A 21,984-nucleotide genomic window follows, 5' to 3' on the forward strand; every position below is an offset into this window, starting at 1 on the left:
AATTTCCGAAGGGAACGACCCGCCTCGTCCATTAGAGATCGATGGATCGCCGGGCGCGGGTGAAAACTGAAAACTAGATCGGTGTAATGCACGGAGGGTGGGAGGTAGACCGATCAGCCCTTAACTTTCCACTTAGGGTGTGAAAATAAATAATCCACGGAGGCCACTCGAGCCTGGGAAAACTGGAAGCTACGAGCTGGAAGCTGAGGGTAGTTAAAGCCAGCCCAACCTCTCGACGGGTTGTTTGCACAAAAGGAAATCTCCTCCGGTGCCTTCGTTGTTGAAGCTTCAAGCTTGAAGTCCGCGCCACGCCTCTGACGGTGACATCAAGCTCTACCAGCTATTAACTCGCTTTCGAAAGTGTTTTTAAACTGTTTACATTTTACGGCAGATTATTCAGCGGCCGATGAGGAGTCGCCTGTATGGTAAATCGGCCTGAGAAAAAGCTTATTCCAGGAAGGCGGTTTCGCCGGGTCGGAGAAAATTATAAATAAAGCGATTCGAGCTTTGGGAAATCTAGTTGTGGGAAAAAAGAGGCGAACGCCAGTAGCAGGAAAATATATAATACCGCCTGCCTCGTGGAGGTATAGATATAGGCTAAGGGTGAAAATTGATTTGGGTCAAAGAGGGTTGAAATTTTCGATTGACTGATACAGATGACAGGCCTCCGACGGACCGGCGATATTCCTTTCCAGTTTCGCTATTTTCGTCACCTCCGAGCGAGAAATAAGGAAAAGAGAAATAGGTATAAGAAAAAAGGAGAAATCCCAGAAGCGGAAAGCAGCTCGAGCTTGCTATTTCAATTACCATCGGTCACACTTTATGTCGAGAAGCCAAATTTCTTTTCCCAACTAAAATTGATACCGATCGACTGTCTGACTCGCGTATATCAAGATTCTCAGTTGAATACATCCTTGGGATTCCCAGAGGCGCTCGGGCCACGTGTAAAAGATATGACGGTGTGTGATCCTCGTCTTGGCTTTCACCGTGAAGGGTATAACGTTCGCATTCCACTGCCTCGAATAATTGGATCGATATTCGATTGGATTTTTTTTTTCAATTCAAAAAGTTCTCAAACAATCATCCGTTGCCAATAAATTTTTCATTTTTATATATTGTGATCTTTGTGATCACGAGGCCTAAAGTTTCAATTTGTTTTTGTTTTTTCTCTAAACTACTTCCTCGAGACAGCTAGTACCGTTTGGTGAAATTCGGCAAATCGATATTTCCAGACATTTTGGTGGGTGAATAAGTCTTCACTCGATGAATTCTTTGTCTGACGGAGAACATGCATAGACGAATAGTGGCAAGGAGGGAAGGGCAGCAACGTACGGTGAATTTTTGTCAAAAGAGAAAGAAAGAGCAGAACTTGGCTTATCGTTAATGACGTGTAGTTTTGTTTGCAGCCGTGGGTGGAGACACCCCAGGGAATGAATAATGCATATCGTGGGTGGTTCTTAATTGAATTTACGAGGGTGGTTTAAATTGTGTTTATTCCGGACGATAGCGCCGTTCGTAGCTGATTTTATCTTCGAACGTGTTCGCCAGTATTGGCCTTAAACGGCTCCTCAAAATTTATTGCTGTTTATTTAAGAACTTATCCCGCGCGCCGACATATATTATTTCGCTTGAATAATAGGACGAAAAAACGCTTGGCGCGCTCGCCGGACGCTCGACATGACTTTACAACTTTTCACTACTTTTCCCTCTCTTCCTGCACGAGCAAAGTTCAGCCGAGCGTTAAAGTGCGGTAGGGTTGAAAAGAGGAAGAACGAAACCGTACGACAATCCGAATCGCGGATGTATAACCAGTTCCATGAATGTCACTCGTCTCGAATTGCTCGAGGATCACCCAGATAACAAGAATATTTCACGCGATACGGCAATTACTCGCAAGGGTGATGTCGGCTGGCGGAAAACTCTCTCAGATAATAAGCCCATTTAAAACTAGAAAACTGCTCGGCGAGGATGTCCGCATGGAAACTACACACTGTCTTGCTCATGGGATATTAGACGAACGGAGAAATTCAGGGGGAGCTTTAAGAGCCGTGAGCACGCGACGTCGCACCGATAAGAACCTGCCGAGTCACAGGCGACGTCGTTCTGGCTTCATGATCCGGTGATTGAAAGATCAGTGGCCGAAGAAATTTGACGAGATAAATTTGCCACATCGCGTCGTTCACTTCTCGGTCAACTGCTGCTGCGACAATGCTGTTTGGAGTAATTGACCGATTTCGCTTCGTCCTTCGCGTCCAGAGCGCAACGAGAAACGTATCTATGAAGAGTAGAACACAAGACCATAACAACATAAACGAGAAAGGAGACACGTGTCTGTCTTAACTCGTCTCGAATCTCATTTCCCTCGGTCCTGGTTGCACGGAAACATCGTTCGGCACAAGTTGTCTCGAATGTGGTTGTACAGCGGTTCCGACGCCCCGATAGTATTGTCGTCAGTTGCAAGTTACCACGGTCGTTCAAACTTTCTCATTGTTACGCAGAGGAAACAAGTGCTCGGTTTGTACAAGGTAAGGGAAGCTGCCGAGAACTTTACTGCGATTATTTCATGCAGCTGCAGCTGACACAGAATCATACTCAACGAGCTTAAAAAAATTCACACGCTGGTTTACGAACTATGAAAAATGCGGTATTCAAGGCCATCCAGAAGGCTATTTGTTTAAAAATTCCTGTAGAACATTTTCACTCGCGGAAAGTTCTTTTGTTACTGAAACGAGATTTTGCAGATTGAGGTTACGTTTCTCCTGTTCCATCGACAAAGGAAGCGGCCAAACAGTGTACTCGTTAAATTTGATTAGACACTGTAACTGCAGTAACTTTGCCGTATAATTACTATCAACCACCAGCGAGGATAGGTTGTCGTTAATTACAAATTTACTCGGTATAACTTGAATAGTCGTCTGTTCAGGAGCCTCGCGATGCAAAAGGTGGAGGAGAATGGTTGGGTGCTCGCATAGATAGGTAGTTAGAGAGTCGAGTAAACTTTGGACAAGTCTCGAAACAAAACAGCGGAGTGCAACCCAATGATCTCTACTATAAACCAGCCTAGTGCAACCAGATCGGACGGGATCTTTCGCAATGTCGAGGTGGGATTAAGGGAGACGGAAAATCGGAGATGGATGAAGTCGACGAGGAGTCGATGTAGGCGTCCATGCCGTGGCAGCAGCCCCCGTAGATAGCTCGCTTGTTTGTTCCTATCCGTTGTTCGCGAATCGTTGTCAGGCACAGTCCGCGTTTTATTGCAAAGTTTGCGAGCGCCTGATTATTATGCACCGCACGTTGTCACTGGTCCTGTTTCATAAGGGGAAACGTCCGATTCAGATCCGCCGACGGTTAGTTTGAGCCAGAGTTCACAATGCTAGCGACGTCACCCTTCAACTGTACCTACCCGCTGCTTGTGACATCGATACTTCGAGCCTCTCGCCGACCGATAGAGTACAACTTCCGCTTTGATTCTGACTTCGGCTTTGTATTCCTAGCCCCAAGTTTCCACGGTACGTTGATGCTAGGCCTGCACCGTTCGTGGCTTTACTCGAACAAATCGAATCGGTTTTCAACCACCGAATAATAATCAAGATTTACGTGATTTCACCTCGCCTCCATCCCCTGGCATGCACGTTGTCACCCTCTTTCGAGACATCAGTAAAATCTTTGGACGATTTCTACTTTTAGCAAAAGATACATACCAGTTTACTCGATCAGCTGAATTCTGCCTCATCTCGCAAGGCACGATTACTGCTGTACAGTCACTTCGGAGGCTTCGTCATCTGAAAAACAACAAGATCTGATTAAAGTTGTTTTTCAAGCCTAAAACTATACGATTATATCTTCGAACCATAGATTGCAATTCAATGGCTGTACAACCATTACAGGAGTAAAGAAGATAAAAAATTCTTGGACATAGAGCAACAGCACAGTATAACAGTATATGTAAAAAAAAGTTTCGAATTCAGAGGCTACCCTGCGCGTCGATAAAAAAAAAGCCAAAAAAGTGCAACATTTTTGAAAGTGTTGCGTTCTTTTCTCCGCCATGAAATTAAGTCTACGTTACTAAATTGAACAGACACAATACGAATTTCTGTCAGAGGCGTTAATTACTTGTAAAAGTAAGAGTATTTATTAAAGCAGTCAGTGTGTCCGTCACCTGGGGCTGTATGTATACCCGTTTGTTACACCGTGAATTTAAATTTGGACAGTCAAGTTGCGACGGTCGTTAAAAATAAGGACGATCTGCACGGTGGAAGCCTGGTAACGAGCGATAAATGAGATGAATAATCAGCTGACTAATATAACAGGGTATCTTTCGTCGGGTTGCTCCACGCTTTCCTCGCTGACGAGTTCACCTTGGATTTCCTTCCACTTGAGAAAGAAAGAGGGTGAACCAGTGGGCAGATGGAGTTCCAAGCGAACGTCGTCAGTTTCACCAAATGCCATCAAGTCTCTTTGCCTCCTTGAGACAGTCGTTATTTGTTTATTTCTTCGTTGATTTATTTATGTACCCAGAGAGTTTTCCCTCATTGCTCTCTATCATTTATCGCCGAGAAAATCTCGCTGATACAACAAAACACCGTCGTCGAACACTCAAAGGATCTTAAGTTAAACATTTCGTGGGCTATTTTTTCAGGCAATCCAATTCAGAGCGTCTCGCGAATCCAATGAACGGGAACTCGAACATGAATATGCGAACCGTATAAGGGTTGGATTTTAGTTTTGCGGAGGTTTATCCCCGGGCATATTCGTCGAGGATTCCGATCGGCTTTGGTGAGCCGTGTATATTTCACCCGTAGGGATTGATAACCAGGTTAATTCAGCGGTTGGAAGTTCCTAATTTGTAAGGTAAACAAGAGCCCATAAAAACGTACAATTCGGAGCCTTATCTGCGAGGATTAAATGGATTTATTGCTGGGGAGAGAAGTTTCCCGGTTCACTTATAAATACACCTACACCCCCGCGACGCACTCGGTTAAATTAGACGCGCGTATACTTCAGCTTGCCTTATACAAGCTTCGCGTAGACCAGCTTTTTCAGTTCTGCCGGGCTAGGCATGGTACCCACCCTGGTCGTGTTCCCCGTTGCGTGCAAACCCTCAAAGAAACAACCTATGCAGAGAGATAAATTTTCTAGCTAATTACACGGTTGCGGTATCGCCTGTCTTTGCCCACCAATTTTCGCGAGCGTTGAGGATCATAAAATCACCACCTCGACGCCAGCGTCTCTCACCCATGCAGAGTGGTTGGAAGGTAGGTACAGGAAATCGGGCAAATCCCAGAACGGAAAACTCCGCAACGCGTCTTCGGTTACAACCTACATCCGGAACTTCTCGGAATTCACGAAATTTCAGGTAACGGAAGGTGATTCGCCTACCGTCTTTAATTAAATCGACCCTACGCTTGGTTCTAATTCAACCCCGCCAAAGCACGAATTGAGAAGTTTTAGGAAACACGAAACAAGCATTAAAATCCTGACGAATAACGCATGAGAAACAGGACGTGCTATTTTCAACTACGATGAAAAAGAATATTCCACGAACCGCGTATTCCGCCACTTTTTTTTTTCTCCTCCGGAAGTAGATACTCCGGACGTTGATCGCCTCCTACTCGCGCGCCACGAGGAGTCTGCAAACACTCTGCGGATATACCAACGCAAACATGCAAACAACCGGCAAACCACTTGCCTGGTTTATTGATACGCCGCAAGCCGTCGAAAGACGTCTTCTCCGACAGTACATACATGCGTACATGGACGTATATTTATCCGTACGTCTGCCAAAGTTCGTGGGATGAGCACACAAATTTATCTGTGTACAAGAGGAGTGAATGATTCTTGCATCAGCGGCGAGATAGAAGAAAAAAAAACAAACAAATAACAAAAAAAAAAAAAGAAAGAAAAAAGAAAAAAGAAAGAAAGAAAAGAAAACAAGTTATTCCGTTAATAATAAAAATCAGTCGATTTTCAAAATACCATAAAACGCTTAAGTTGCGGCAACTTTTGGCCTATGATTATAAATGCATGGGCGACGTGTCTGCCGATATCTCTGTCAATGATTTTCAAATCTATTTACGCCCTCGGGCTCGATGTCGAGTCATCTCGTCCATCTCTTTCGGGCCGTTGTTACAACGCCCACGTTTCGCTAACAACGAGGCCCTTGTGTCGTTCGAATGATGAAAATAAACGTGCCGCTACGTTGACTAACCGCCGAGCAAAGCGAACAGCACAAACCTGGAACGGCTGACGCACCGTCTATAGAGCCCACATCTGTAGCCTCATCTATTCCCTCTTATAACGGGCACGAAAATAACCTGACAAAACGTTGAAACTATTATTAGGTCGGTAGGTATTATGCCTTCGTCAGTGACTCCGCATGCACATTTATTCTACGGTCATCGTCTTCCTCGAAGTGACCGCAAATCGAACCCTTGAACCGGAATTCTTGTTGTTCCAGTAAATCGGGATATCGGTATCATACGTTTATATATAATATGTGGGCGTTCGACTGCGAGTTAAAGTTCGTTTCTTCTCTCGTATTCATGTGTAATTGTAAAGCGCGTTGTGTGATTGGATCACTTGATCCTTTTTCTCCTCTTTTTCCACTTTTGTTTTCCTTTCATACAGTTTCCCGTAATCAAACGTCTCACACTCTGGTAAGAGTCACTAAATTAGTGGGAATGACTTCGTGCACGGTAGAAGAAGGATACATAGGTGTTTTGCTCGGAAGAGAACGTAACGCTGTTAGCATCCAGTCCCATTAACAGTGATTTAACGCGTTCCAACGGAGAAACAACAGGAAGGAAAAAGCGCGGTCTAATATTTCCCTGATTATATAAATCGAAATGCTTAAATTGTGAACAGGGTCAGCAGTTAAACCTGAAAATTTTAATCCTACATCTTTGTTTTTTAAACGATCCTTTATCTTCGCACTGCGAGAAATTAATTAAATTTTTCCTGGTTAGATGTGACCGAGTTATACATATGCACTGTAGGTATGTGACATAGGTGAACATACATATACGTGGACAGCACAATTAATTACTGTCGGTGGTCAATTTGACCACGTTCCAGTTTACTGTGCGTATTCATCTCTCTGCCACATTTGGAATACCTCCCGAAATTTATTTTCCGAAAACTCGATGTGCTCACCCGACGTGATATTTAACGGTAAATGAGGTAATAAAAATATTATGAAACATACGGATGGCCTGTAACCGAAGCAATCAAATACCTACATCGAGTCACATTCGTAAAGTTGGCGATCAGAACAGTTCGTGCAGCTATGTACGGAGACGGTGAAGATGGTTCAATAAATACCGACTGCGTTACCGTAAGTGAAGCGAAGCAGCCCCCTTCAAGGGGTGTAAGATCGGCACGCTCAAAAGCATTCGTAAACAATTTTCCAATATCTTGCAACATCAAAGTGCCCAAGTGTTTGTATCATCCCTGCCAGCGTATATACGTTTCAAAATGCAATTGAGCGATAAGTATATTTGATATTTGTGTTTCCAGTTCATCTTATCTCAATCACCCATTGATTCGTATGGTATAACGTCACGGTCCCGTTTCTCTAGCTGTGAGACATTAAACAAACTGTATGCGAACTGAACTGACTCAATTACGTTAACGCCTTGGCTAACAGTAGCAACTATTCCTAACTCACTAGTAATATTGTCATTCCGTCGAGTACAGTACGTGAAATATCAGCTCATGTAAAAATTATACCTCACTAAAAATAATATCATATTTCGTGCAAGTATGCGAAATAATTTTCGGCGGCCTCTGTATCGTCGGTTAAAAAAATGCGCAAACTCCCGGTACAAAGAATTTTCCTCGTTACGCAAGAGTCGTACGAAACTAACGACGTCACAGAAGGTAATTAGTCGCACGATGCTGTTGGAAGTCGGTGTTTGAAGCCTCATTTTTGAGGGAGCACTGCCGCATGTTTGAAGTAAACAATTCACTTCTCACGCTTGCATAAATTCATTCTGATGTATTATGAAAAAGCTTGAGCTTTGCGCAGGAGTGAGGGGAAGGGGGGGGGGGGAGGGAACCGTTCATTCTAGGTTCTGAGATTTACATCCCGCAGGAAAAAGAGAGAGAGAGAGAGAGAAAGAGAGAGACAGACAAGGCAGAGACGAACCGGTGGCACTGGGGCCTGTTCATAATGTTACGGTATTGAATCATACCAATTACAACGAAACAAAGGATGGTGTACACTACATCCTACCTAACTTTGAAAGAGAAGCCGGTTGTTCGTATGAGTACCTACCTTATATTTCGAATAGAAGCATGCTTAAACTCTGTGTATCTCCTGGAGGCTTTCGTCAAACAACCTCGCACCGTGTTTAGCATTTCCATCATCCACATGCAGCAAATAACGAAGGTAATTAACGATGACGGAAAGTTTTGAATAAGACGAAAAATACTTATACGTCCGTTAGCACGTCAGCTAATATAACATGTATCTTGATTATCTGGCCGCGGCTTATTTAATACGGTTTTCTTCACTCGGTATCAACTTTCGTTACCTTCCTCAACAGTTAACGAAGTCTATCGCAGACTGGTCCAAGATCCGTATACATAGCTCTGATCCATTTCAAACCCAGTACTTCCTCGCTCTGTACCTTTTATCCCGTATAAAACCGGAGAGCGCGGAATGAAGCAAATTGAAAATGACCGTGAAATCCGGTAAAGTAACAGCCCGATTCATAGATAGACGGGATAAGCTTGCGGCTTTGGGTTCTATAATTCCATGGGAATATTAACATATGCAAATCTGCTCGGTTGGTTGGATGAAATTGTGGAAAGGCAAGGAAACGACCAAGAGAAAGGTATTAGAGAGTTGGATAGATGTATACGCGTGAGGGGAATGAAGGAGATGAAGAAAAAGAGAGGAGGACCGGCGATGGCAAGCAGAAATAGACGCCTGGAATGGAGGGAGGAAAAAGGAGGAAGAGAAGCGGATATTTAACTAGGATGATGGCACCTCGTTTAGTAAAACTTAAGCCAAAGTTAAGCGTCTTTCTGGGAGTTAAGTTGGCGGTGGTCTGTTTGAGGCGGTATATCTGTCCTCCAGCCCCGACCGCACCTTGCCGTTTCGCCAATTCCAAGGGTAACTCGGTCCTCGAGAAGGCATCCTCCTTCCTACCGCGGATATTGTTCAGCAAAGAAACGTTGATTCCTCACAAACTTCGGGTAACTCGGTATAGTCACACCTCCAGAGGGCCGTGGAAGTACTCAAAACTCCTACATAAATGCATATTCATCTTACTATCGCCCACCCCGACTCGTTCCAAGTCCGAAAAATGACATTTTTTTGGACCGCCAGGACGTAAAAATGACCTCCTCGTCTTCGGTCCCCGGGTTTCCACATGAGTTCGGTGCGCCACGATTATTATTTTATTTGCAAGCCTCCCCGGGTGACTTTGGCTGCATTATCCCCGGATATTATTCCCAGTGATCTCACACCAGCCGGATCATTATGTGCGATAAATATTTAACCGGATGCGTAAGTGCAGCTGGTGTGCTCATCTGAGCTGATAAACCATTGATCGCATCCCGCTTCGGGTAATCGCTCGGTCTCATCGATTATTTATCAACAGCTCCACATGGTAGCGCGATGTCATGTACAGATCGACGTCACCTTCCGGTGAGGATTAAATGCGATCCCAGACTCGCCTTGACATGTCTGATGTGCCGCTTTCATTGCGAGCTGACTACTAAGCCCACATCCTCAACCGCAAGAGAGAGATAATTTTGCGGAGGTGCACCGCAAACATAATCTCGCCCTAAGTAGCATCCAGCTACCTCACTTGACACGACCCTTCGTCGAGGAGTCTCTCTTTTCCTAACTCAACCTATCAAAACACCACATGGGCGCTCGACGGAGGCAGAAATTCGTGCGGCTGGCCATGCTGGTGGCAGCCCTGAGGACCACCGGAAGATACACACCTGATTTAGCTTAACACGAGACCCCCTCTAAAATTTACAGGAGAAATTCTTCTTTGCCAAGGAGCGAGACGCAATTAGTCGGCATGTTTGCTTTTCATCAGCTGTGTGGCCGCGATAGACTGCGGCGTGTTACTACATACTTTGTTGGCAAACTGAGTCGGTGGGCCCCCTGATCTGCATAAACTTCCCGTCTCAGCTTAGGACGAGAGAGAAGTTTATATACGAAATCAGATAGCGGACTGGTGAGATTTTGCGTCGCCACGGTTTATAACACTCATTTTTAGTTCAACCAAATCTATAACTGAATTCTTATTTCATGTTCATGAGAATTTCTTGTCATAAGATTTAGCTACTTGAACATTTTTCTCTGGTTTGGTTGCAGATGTGAACATGGTGGCGGAACCAAAACCTCATCAAACCGGACGCAAACGTCAAAACGTGGCCAAGACCGGGAACGACTGGTGAGTTGAATTTTTGAAACTAACGAAACTACTTGCACGCGTATCAACTAATAAATTATATCTTGGCGATGTGAAGCTCGAAAATTATTATTCATTGGAGTTGTAGAACTGAATTCTATCTAGCTAGGAAATCGTACACAATGTACAACGAGGGTAGTGGTGGCTAATGGGTAATGGTCAATGAACATTCCACAGTATCAATATTTGACTGGACCGGCCACCTCTGACGCCAATACGCATCCATTATTGGACCCTGCCCAGTGTTGTGACGTTACAAACACTCGACATGTCCTCTCGAATCGGTACACCTAGGCCACGATGAAACCTCGCGTGTTTGCACAGCTCCAAATTGTGCAAATGCAAACATTTACGATAGTAATCAAGATGGTGGAATTCGATAATGGTAATTTATTGGTACCAATTGCATAACCCCAATCGATTCGAGCGTCATGCGTTGCTACGTACATACATACATACATGTGTATAGGTATACGCAGCCACCCAGACTCCTTCGATATTCCACCAAATCTGCCCGCATACATCCGATGCTCACTCCGCTTTTCGGGTATCTTAGATATTATATTCGTTACAGAATCACCGCGATTTAGCTGGCGTTTTTCATCCACTAGACTCGCTCGTTTATTTTCAGTGAAATTAGAACGTTTCGACTCGTTCGCAGCTGAACTCTGGTCGAGAGAATCCAGCGGGTGCACTATTTGTCTTCATATTTGGGCCTTGCGCGTCTAATCCAATCTCCGCGAGCTTGCAAGAACTTGTTGTTAGGTGAGGAGACGAGATGGATGGAAGCTTGAAAATGCGGGGTTGGAATCACGGGATATGTAGGGTACAAGGGAAAGAAGAGTCAAGCGAGACGGGCGGAGAGAGGGCTACCAGACAAATACGAGACGCCATAAAGCTATCAGTTGAGCGGAGCCAATCCCGAGTCGCAGGACGACCTAAGGTAGCGCCTTTTCAGCGGACGACGAAGGGATGAAGGGGGAGGATAATGTGTTTTATGCAAGGAACGTGCCTCTGAATTCCAGTTCTCGCCGTCTCAAAGTCTAACGCGCGAACTGAACCAGGTTTATTTGTTCTTCCCGCCGTAATTTCACCCAGCGTGGCAAAGTACCTCTAGGAACATATCTCCGTGTAGGTACAGGAGTATAGAACTTTCAAACGCATCCACGGACGCGACGTTGGACACTGCAGGTGTACAAATATCATTATTATTGTTCAACTGCGATTCCCGAGCAAATATTGCAAGCGTATAAGCCACGAATAAAATTGCAAAGACAATTGTCACAAGATGCAAAGTCATAGCGATTGTCACTTCGTGACATTCAATGGATCGACGGTCAACAGAGATTGGCGTGCTTTGATTTTATACTGTTAATTGTTCTCCTTGCACACCAGCAGCACATTCGGTTATTGGCATAATGATTAAGTCCCGGTTGTACGAGGCAACAGAGATTCGATTTGGTACAATTTAACCCCCTCCGAATAATGCAAATATCGTCAATCATGAGCATTGAGCGTTTTGTGGAGAAATGCCAATCACTGTCACGGTGCGAACAGTTGCGCCTGTCAGCCCCTACTCGGTTTCTTTGACTGTCACTACATTGACGTCCGCGCGGCGTTTCGGCGAGGCCGGCCGTGACTCTACAAGTTACGTTTTACAGGAGGATATCCCATGCTTATTCAATAGGAAACGCATCGCGCAGATAAGTTAGTTGTGATAATCCGAGTATGGGCCGTAAAAAATGTTTGATTTGAAAATCGTTGTAGCTCGATATCCATCAACTGATTTATCGAGCGAGACTCTCAAACAATAAATCACCCTGAACTTGGAGGCACAACATGAGGGCTGCACCTCGAAGGCAGCGTCACTTGGAAGGACGTGCGAAATGGTACGAAACGTTGAGTCGAACAGAACACGTACAACATCCAACAACTGTACACAAAACCCAATACCGAGCAGACTCCACAGTTTATACTATATCCAGAGTCAATGCTCTTGCGGAAATCGAGAGGAAAAATAATGATAACAGTTTTGGTTCATTTCACGGACAAATTACACCCCGCGTAAGATCTGTATCAAAAATCGAATTTAATTACTACAGGTACTCGAAGCTGAAATTTATTCATGAAATACTCACGACCGGACTTAACCTTGTTCGGTTAAGATCAGGAGTTGAGCCGAGAGAGAGAGAAAGCGGGGGAAATATCGCTGCGAGACGGAAAGAAAGATGGGATGATAGAGCCTCATCTGCCTGGTTGTGTGAATAGAGGAGGGACGGTAGAAGGTGTCAGATTCATCGCCCTCCTGGAATTAGGCACCGTACACCATTTGAAATTAGTGTGGTTACGTTTGTTTAGGGTACCCGTACCGGTATCTACGCTCCTTTCGTAGATGCTGCAGCCCGTGTCGAAGCGCACGAGGAAATGAGCGCCAGAATCCGTATAATTACCTATGGTTCGAAACTTGTAGAAATGATCCGTGAAATAAGTTAAAAATCCTGATATGAAGGTAACAGATACTTGAATACGAGAGAAAAATTATAATACTTAGCAGTAGGTGCTTCTCTGACAGTCAGATATTACGTAACTTGTTGTTTCTTTCGATTGTAGTCGGGATTGAAATTAAACCCAAAGAAGTATTTGGGTTCATTAAATCTATAGGTGATTTGAATAAAATCGGATACACGCTCTAGAATCGAAGCCCTGGATTGTTCTTACTTTGTCTTTCAGCAACGATTTTACAATCCAGTTTCCTTGTTTCACTTCTTATCAGAGCTGATTAAATTTACTGTTAACGAATCTAATCCAATGATATTATTGGAAGTCGGAGGCGACTCCTAAAAGGCATGGTAACGAAATCCGTAACTCGATGTTGAACAACCTTTACCTGCTAATGAGCATAATAGTGTAATTTTATACTCGTATTAACGAACCTGGCTCGCGGGAAATTGCACGCTCACATATTTGCGTTTGACTCAACTCACCTCGTCCAATTAAAAACGAGCGTTTATTATACCCATCAGTTGTTACTTACACCGCTCACTGTACTCGATTTTCTCGGATAATTTATAAATGATGGGGAACTAAATTTGCATGCACGCACATCCTTGAAGTCGGAAACCTTGCTTTATCCCCATCACTAAACTTTCCAAAATTTTGCAGCATCGATAGCCTGTAGACCGCGTACATTTCTCGTTCGCAGTACGTATATACATGATATCTCATTGTCTCGTGCTTCGGTTCATTCACATTTGTCCCGGAGAACATCAAGCAAGTCGATTCGAACAGTCAGAGGTATAACTTAGGTTTCTTATTGGTACAGACTCTGAGGAATTTTGAACTGTCTTGATCTGCGTTTGTTTCCTTTTTTATCTCCGTACAGTGCACCTCATACTCCTCAGTTATTTTTCTCAAAGTACAACGTGCTTTCAAATCACTCTGTAAAGTAGATATATGGTTTGAAAGAAGAAATGAACCTTCCAGCTCAAAGTTACCGGAGTCTCGAGTGTCGCAATAGAATAACCCCTTTGGCGTACAGCACTAAAATAGTGATAGTGGTTTGGGCCGCTTCTTCATCGAGAGATGGAAGAGGACGAGCACTCGCGACAGAGACCATTCATACACGATCTATATGTACGTACGCCGATAAAAATTCCACTTTCGTTAATCATTCACGAAGCACTATAGCGACTATAGCGGATCCGTACATCTTCGCCAGATCTACGAGCGCTACATTTTCTACTCTTTCACATAGGCTGATTCTTTCTGCGTTATTCATGAACGGGAATCTCGAGTTCCTGAGGACAAGAGGTTGAAAGCGGAAAGCGTGCTGCGTTTCCCCATCTTATAGTTTTTTAACCGACTGGCCAAAGTGGTTTGGGTTCGGGTTTGGATCATCGGACTTCGGAGAGTTTCGAGAACTGACTCCGTGACTGTGGACCCAACGTATCACATCTCGTTTATCCTGAACGTGATCCCGGCTTACCAATCTCCCGGCATTAACCTCTTAGTCCTCGCTTCATCCCTTCAGGAAACCAATTAACATAGGAAGCCTCGAGTAATTGGCCGTTGACCGTGCACTTACCTCCATTCCACGAGAATCCCTATAAGATTTCCTCCTCGAGAGAGATACGAAATACGTAACGACAAGGTCTTGCAATTAAAGACCGAATATTCCCAATTTCCAAAACGACGACTGTTAGTACGGGAATGAATCGGAACCAGGGGTTGTTATTTCATATTTGAATCTATGAACAACTTTCATGCTATCCATTTGTACATTTTCCACAGTGATGTCACTGGAGGGCTGATCGTGAGATACCGGAAATCACGAAACTGTGCACAAACTGGCACACACGATACGTTCACCGTTCGTGTTGATTTTTAAGTTGCTTCCTCCCCCAAAGCCGTTGTACAAATATCACTGCATAAGTGAATGTTTAATTAGAGCCAAGGAGAGAAATCAAAACGTCGAGACCCCATCCCTCGGGTTGTTTTAAAAAGTTAAAACGATGTGTCGAAAAGTGGGTCCCGTTATTCGTGGAAGTCGAGCAGCACAGTAAAGTAAATTGAAACATAACGTGAAATAATTTAGAACAATAACAACGACGCAATACGAAAGGAAAATTGATAGGAATATTTTAACCTTCTGGCTCGAACCAAACGCCAAATGCCGCGGAACACCGCGCGTATGTGCCTGGCAGATATCTAAAGAAGTTAAATTTCAACCAATCTCACGGGAATACGCGACTCTCAACTACCGAGAAAGAAATACTACCAAGGATTCTCAAAGGGCTTAAGGGGTTCTTTAAATTGAATGCATATTCTTCATTCTTCGTTTTTTTTCCAACCTTAAATTTCTTTCTCCGTTTTCTCTCTTTCTTTCTCTCCCTCTCTTTCTCTTCTCTAGGGCCTCAAGGGCTTAATGAATAAATTATCCACTCGAAATACAATACGAGTGGCCTAAGCGTCCGCTGTTTCGTGTGCCATGATACAAGTTTACGTTACATGGAAAAAGGACGGATAGAGGGGGGGGGGGGGGGGGGGGGGGGGGGGAAGATACGAGAGAGACAATACCTGGTCGGATATTTTGATAATAATCAATAATAAATAATATAAAACCTCGGGTCATCACAGGTGGTAGAAATATTCGTAGTCCACGCGGTAGATCTTTGCCCCATCCCTGCAAGCTCGCCTTGTTTACTTTTTCCATTTCTTCGTATTTTACGTGCATTTTAATCCATTTCACTTTTGTTCCTTTCTTTACGCCACCCGCCATTATTCTTTTTAAACCGCTCGAGCTCGAGCGCAGCACCGGTTAACAATATACATCATAAGTTACTCCCAGCAAACAGTCCGCCTGATACGACGCAGAGGGATAGAATTTAGAGACAAAAGAAATGAACTGCGCCGCGACGACGCGGCGTCGCGCTGAAGTGCATGAAGAACGAGAAATGCCAAATTTCATTATATAAAACAATCTAAAACAATGTTGGAGAAAATTAAAGGAACACATTTCACGGGAGTCTCAATGAATTCATTTGAATAATTTCATAAATTTGCTTGGCAAGTGTGTAACTGATTCCGTGCTTTTTAAACTCACAGCCACAAGAAGACCATCCCGTGTTCAAAGAATATTCCCTCCGGGCCCCAACAGCTATCCCTTAGGAAAAGCTGATTTTAAACGATTACTGTCACAGCGCATATTAAAGCGAAACGATGAACGATGCGTTAGCCGTTCGCCCTTTCAATCGTCGAAGCCTGTGGCCGGGAGCCCGGAACTCGACGATGCGGCGTGGCCCGGGGTCTGCGATTCTTTAAAGTCAAGTTCTCCAACTAGTCGAGCAGGCAACGTCGCCGGTGGGAACGACAAAGACAAATTACGCACGGACAATGGTGGTGCGCAATTTGACGGAAGAGAAGAGAGCCCCGCCTGACCCCGTCGAACCCGGCGACCTCGGTGACCCGCAAAGGCCCGACTCGGTGCGGCATTTCACGAGCTTAAGCCGCAAAATCGTCCGGTGTGACGTGATCGATTTGTGCGCGAAACCAATGGGCAGTTTAGACAGTTTTATAGGTGGAATTTCGTCGGATCAGCGCCCCTCGGTGAAAACAAGTCGGTGGGTATCAGGGAGGACGGGGACCAGATGGAAACAATTTGTTAGGGAGATCCGAAAAATCCTAGGTCCTGACTGTCCTGCGCCGAGACACTTTTCATCAGATCTTCCGTCTGGCGGCTGAGTGATTGAACCACCCGCGTGTCGAACAGAGGGAATCGTCCGTCTCTGGAAGGGCTGTAATAGACGGCGAGAGATATCGACTCTGCATTATAAAAGTTGTATATTCCGAACGCCGCATGTGCGGAAGCGAATAGGAGGAGGCAACGAACTCCGATACCTGTTACCCTTCACAGTTGGGAAGAACCTTAATGGCATAGCTCGCGAGACAGATGCCGTACAACGCCGATCGCCGACTAGATGAAACGCAGAAATATACCCCAAGTAAAAGAAGGCATCAGACAAAAGAGCTCTCCGAGGATTCGTAATAGATGCACATGCACACGTGCAACCGAGCGCGACGTTAGCCGTACCATTATAAACTCCCGCACTGCGTCTATCATCCATCTCCAAAGCTGCTGCAGTCATACACGCTCGGTTTCTCCTCGCTCTCGCCGATTCTGGAAGGGCTTGTTTTCAACCCGCTCATCCCACTTAACGGCCGCTTTTTTCCACCTGCCCGGCAAAAAGCGCACATCGACTTCTCCAAGACGTGTTTCATTCCTTTCCATTCCTTTCCTTCTCTTCCTTTCCCTTTCCATCCATCGCAGACACACATCCCTCGGATGCTACGTGCACCCTTCTCTCGGTATATTCCTCCTCCCCGTTCCACCGCGACGCCTCTTCCTTCGTCGCAGTCGACGCCGGCTACCCACTCGGACACAATAGCTCGACGGTGATTTTCTCGCTGAGTGCCGCTCAACGTCGGTGAAAAGCGAAGACGATGCCTAGCTCCAACCACCCCCGGACATCCAAATGACGTAACGTTACGACGAGGGATGTCGACCACCAGTCAAACGTCCCGGAGACGGAATTCATCCCATTTAATGCTCCCCACACCCTTTGATATCTCAACAAAACGACCCCACCACCCTTGATCCGAGGTCAACCATCGACGGGATACGAATGTGACTCGTTTTTTCAAACCCAACATCAGCTTACCGGCCTAAGTTATTGCACTTCCACCTGGATTTACCACGTTTTTCGAATTAACGACATATTTCTCAAGCTTGGTTCGCCTGAACCTGAGAAGCACATGAATTTTTACACCGCTAAAGAATAAACTTGGAATGAAAGAAAACGAATTATCATTTTTCAAACCGTCAACCTGTTTCCTAAAATAAATTTTTCTCCGCCACGGTACGATTCCACCGCGAACGCCGGTCAATTCCCATTGCACGACTGAAGCCGCAACTCTCGCACTCTTTAATCGCTGCAAGGCGATGAATAGAAGTCACTTAACTAATGGATAAAGTCCTCGATATCGATCTTTCGAGATCAGCTTTGGAGCCTTTCCGCTGTGTAAACTCTGGCAGCTGTTCGTCTGGTCGACCGGATTTTCCAGCTGACAAGAAAACTAGGGTAGGAACGGGGAAGCTAAGCCGAGGCAGACTTAGCTGATAGGACTTCGCGGGAGATGGTGAAACTGTAAACATAGCTTCCTGGACGTAAACACGAGTTGGCCGAACTTTCCCCGTCAGGTATTACTCCGGCGGTTCTCTGATCCTGCATTGGTTCCCGCTACTCCCGGGCGTCCGATTTCACCTCCCAATTTTTGGCACTTCTTCGCGCAGCCTTGGCAGGTATGGTGAACCATAATTTCGAAAAGATAGTTCGCCATAAATTTCGCACTTGGCGAGACTTGGCCGATTCTCGATGTACTCTAATTGTAGGCTGAGAGACGGAATTAACGAGTCAAACGTCGAACGGTAACTTCCAATCTATTGTCGGTAATATTTAACCATAGACCTTGCAAATTTGGGCGGCAAACCTACCCGGGACAATCCAAACAAGTGTTTATTTATACTAAACCCATGCCTAGTTCTGTCTGTTCGGTCCCAAAGGGTGCCAACGGGCGTTTGCATTATTCATGTCATTTAATCACACCACATGGAAACAATTTCTACCGGCTACAGAAGGATGCCGGGTCTGGTCTGGTTTGGTATCGTATGGCATGGAGTGGAATGGAACGGCGCGGAGCGAAGCGTCTCTGCCGTGTCGCGTGCTCATAAATATACTAAGAAATGCCCGAAATATTTACATTTATAATGTCCGCTTCCCCTTCCGCCTCCCTGCAGCTCATATCCGGCAGCTAACCTTCACCGTGCTCGCCCCTAACGGCACGTTTTTGCCAAGTTTGTCTCTCGCTTCTCCCGGCTCAACCCTTTAACAGCTATAAACGCGTTAACGGTTGACACTTTTTAACGCCCTCACGCGGAGCATTTTTACGTCCCCTTTTCGCTCGCTCGCACGCGGGCTCTCGTTTTTCATTCCGTCAAGCTGCCCCATTCGCGCAATCCAATTTTTACGATTCTCTTTCACATTTTTGGCATTTTTGTTTTCCCTCCTCCTTTCAAATTGGAAATTGCATAATCATACCTGAGCAGAGTTTGATTACCTGTTCATTCGAAGCTGTGTTTTTAAACGTTATTCCGTTTCGTTTAACAGATTCTGTTTTCTCGTCAACTAATATTTCAGCGTATCAGTTTATGTAGTTAGTCACGTTACGTGATTCGAAATCTACTTTTCATTTGAGCCCGTTCATAATCCTCAGTCCTTTGAATTGGTCATTGTCGAGCGCGAATGATATCGCATGAATTTCAACTCTCAATTGAATATTCAAACGCGGAAATATTTCCACTGGTATACATATGTATGAACGATAGCTATATGTATCGTTCATCAACTTACTCTGCCGCTCGATGCGAATAAGGCCGACGACGATCGGAATGAGTTTGATTTACGTTTCTGCGTAAGATTGCGCAGGGAGGGAAAGATAGCGCCGTCATCAAATAATATTCACCCTAAAATTTTCAACAAATCCAGAACCGAATGTATCCAAAAATCCAAGGAGTAACAGACAACGAAAATCCGTGGACAAAATATCCATTTTCGAGCTGCAGAGACATAATTTCAAGGTACTAACAACTCGTCTGTTAATTTGCGCATATTGTACCGCATGTAAGCCAGACTCGCTTCCACCCCAGTGCCAAAAAAGTGTTCCAACAAAAGGGGCATGCATTGTTTAAATACAATATAAGCTCTGGTTTAGAACAATTTATGACCTGGCCAAAAATATATTCCGTTCTCAAACAATTGTAGTACCTGTGGCTATGACCAAAGTTAATCAGCTTATGCAGTGGGTGTAGGTACATGGACGCAAACGCTAACAATGACGGTATTATACGTTTGTGGCGGGCATACCGTGCAGCGGTGAGACCATTTTTTTTTCCCCGCTACGCGCAGTCGCCTCGGAAACTGCTTTATTATACCGATATCACGGAAATCACAACGACGATAATGTCAATGTGCAACTTCTCCCCTGCAGCATACGAAAATGACGCTGGTACACAGATATAGGTAGGCAATAATTCCGAGTATCCACTTTCATGAAAACGAATCGTTCCTGCAACAACACCGCGCGGCCGTAGGGACGTATTCGTTATTCATGCAAGTCGAGAGATGTTTACTGGACCGGCCGTTAACGTCACCAACAAACGTTTAGAATTGTAATTTACAGGAATGTCGAGGTATTTTATGCGTCTGCTGCATCCTGGGAAAATTAATATTAAAGTAGGTGATTCGAATTCCGAGTAATACAGAGGAAGTTTCACTGGTAGGCTGGCTGTCCGCGCTTTTTGTACCTTATATCTGTAATAACGTACATTGGTATGATCTTGGAAACTGCCGATTAAAGCACCGTTCAAAAATTCATCCCGGATTATTTTCCACGAGTTTCCCATCACCGCCCGCGTTGTTAAATTTTTCACGCAGAGAGGCGATAGAAATAATCGCGTTTTCATCTCGGAGTAGTATTTAAAAGGTGAAACCGGGTCCTTGTGCATAAATGCTGGAAGAGAGAGAGAGACCGGAAATTATCCATCCGAAAGCAGGTGGCGTAAAACGAGACTGCAAACAAAGAAATAAACGAGAATGCAGCCCAGCTCGACGTATTAACCGCTTTGCTGCTCTATTTACTACTCTGCAGTACCTTGCCGTACTCGAGCAACCTCTGCAGACTTTTTTTTTTTTTTTTTGCACCAGGGATTAACCGGATCCACATCGCACCCTAGAATCGCACTCATTACAGCGTAGAGTTGAAAATTTTTCAACTGAATAAAAATTTCATGATTCGTTTGCCATTTCTCTTTCATTCACATACGATATGCTGTGAAGATCTGCAGCAGATGTGAATAGCCGTTTGTTCGAAATACCAAAACCTAAATAAAAAATCGCGGAAATAATTTCCCGAACGATACGAGAAAAACGATTACCGTAATCAAGCCTTACGCGAAACAGCCGAGTGGTCAACGTGATTTCCTGCGGCGAATGAAAATAGGAAGAATCTCAAAAAGTGGGTAAGAAAAGAGAGTGCAGAGGATCGAGATTAGGGAGCAGCACTCTGCGAGGAATTTCCCATGTGTTTTTGCGGGTACATAAGTTATATGAAGACAGAGAACTCCCTGTTCGCCAGGGGGGTTTCCCCTGGGACCAAAGCTCGCGGTAGAACGTCTGCCCGGTGACGGTAGCCTCTCTGACCGTAAAATACCCGAGACGATTGCAGCGGAAGCTGCTTCCTCGAGTGTGCGAGCCGTCGAAATTATGACGTTTGAATGCTAGGCTCGCGTTGAGAGGAAACACGGCGACAATTTTCATCGGCGTTTAGCGAGGCAAGCTTTGCGGTTTTCTTCCGCCGAGTCCCTGGCAACGTCAAGGGGACGAAAAAAAGAATCGAGCTCCGCTGGACACTCGAGTGCCCCGGAACTCTGGTGGGAAATCATCGGGAGTCTAAGAGTGGCGAACGAATTTAAAAGCGAACGAGTGTAAAATACTTAAATTACCGCCACTGGAGACCGTCGCCACTTTGTCTTTTTTTCAGTGTTTGGATTCTTCCATCGACGTCTCGGCTATTATCGGTCGGAGTCGATAACGAAACCGCAGATTGACAATAAGATGGTTGGCCACTTGGGATTGCGGGAAAGAAAGAAGCACCCGGTAAAAGCTAAATTTGTTTTAAGTTTGCGATGTTTCACCTGATTCGCAAATGATAATAGAAAACAACAACGTTGCGGTGAAGTTGATCCCGACGGAGGAAACTTGATCGTAAATGCGATCGCGTCAGCTTTGAAAATACCTAACCAGCAAGATGCTTTCTTCTGCGAAGCTTTGTGGCTTACATGACGTTGGTCAATGCAATTTTCTCAGTCTTGAGATGCGACTATACATACCGCGTAACCTGCGTTTGCGCATCAACTTAGAAGAATATTTGATTA

At 44.8% G+C, this 21,984-nt stretch overlaps 1 protein-coding gene across 4 annotated transcripts in view; it reads left to right on the forward strand.

Annotated features, from left to right (window-relative positions):
* LOC107225554 overlaps positions 1-21,984 on the forward strand; it is a 162,861-nt gene that overhangs the window by 100,773 nt on the left and 40,104 nt on the right. For all 4 annotated transcript variants that reach the window (XM_046732738.1, XM_046732741.1, XM_046732740.1 and 1 more), the window contains one exon: positions 10,340-10,418. In XM_046732738.1, coding sequence (XP_046588694.1) covers positions 10,340-10,418 — 79 coding nt within the window. The remainder of the gene's footprint in view (positions 1-10,339; positions 10,419-21,984) is intronic.

Source organism: Neodiprion lecontei, chromosome 2 (genome assembly GCF_021901455.1).
Source record: "Neodiprion lecontei isolate iyNeoLeco1 chromosome 2, iyNeoLeco1.1, whole genome shotgun sequence".
NCBI classification, from domain to species: Eukaryota; Metazoa; Arthropoda; class Insecta; order Hymenoptera; family Diprionidae; genus Neodiprion; species Neodiprion lecontei.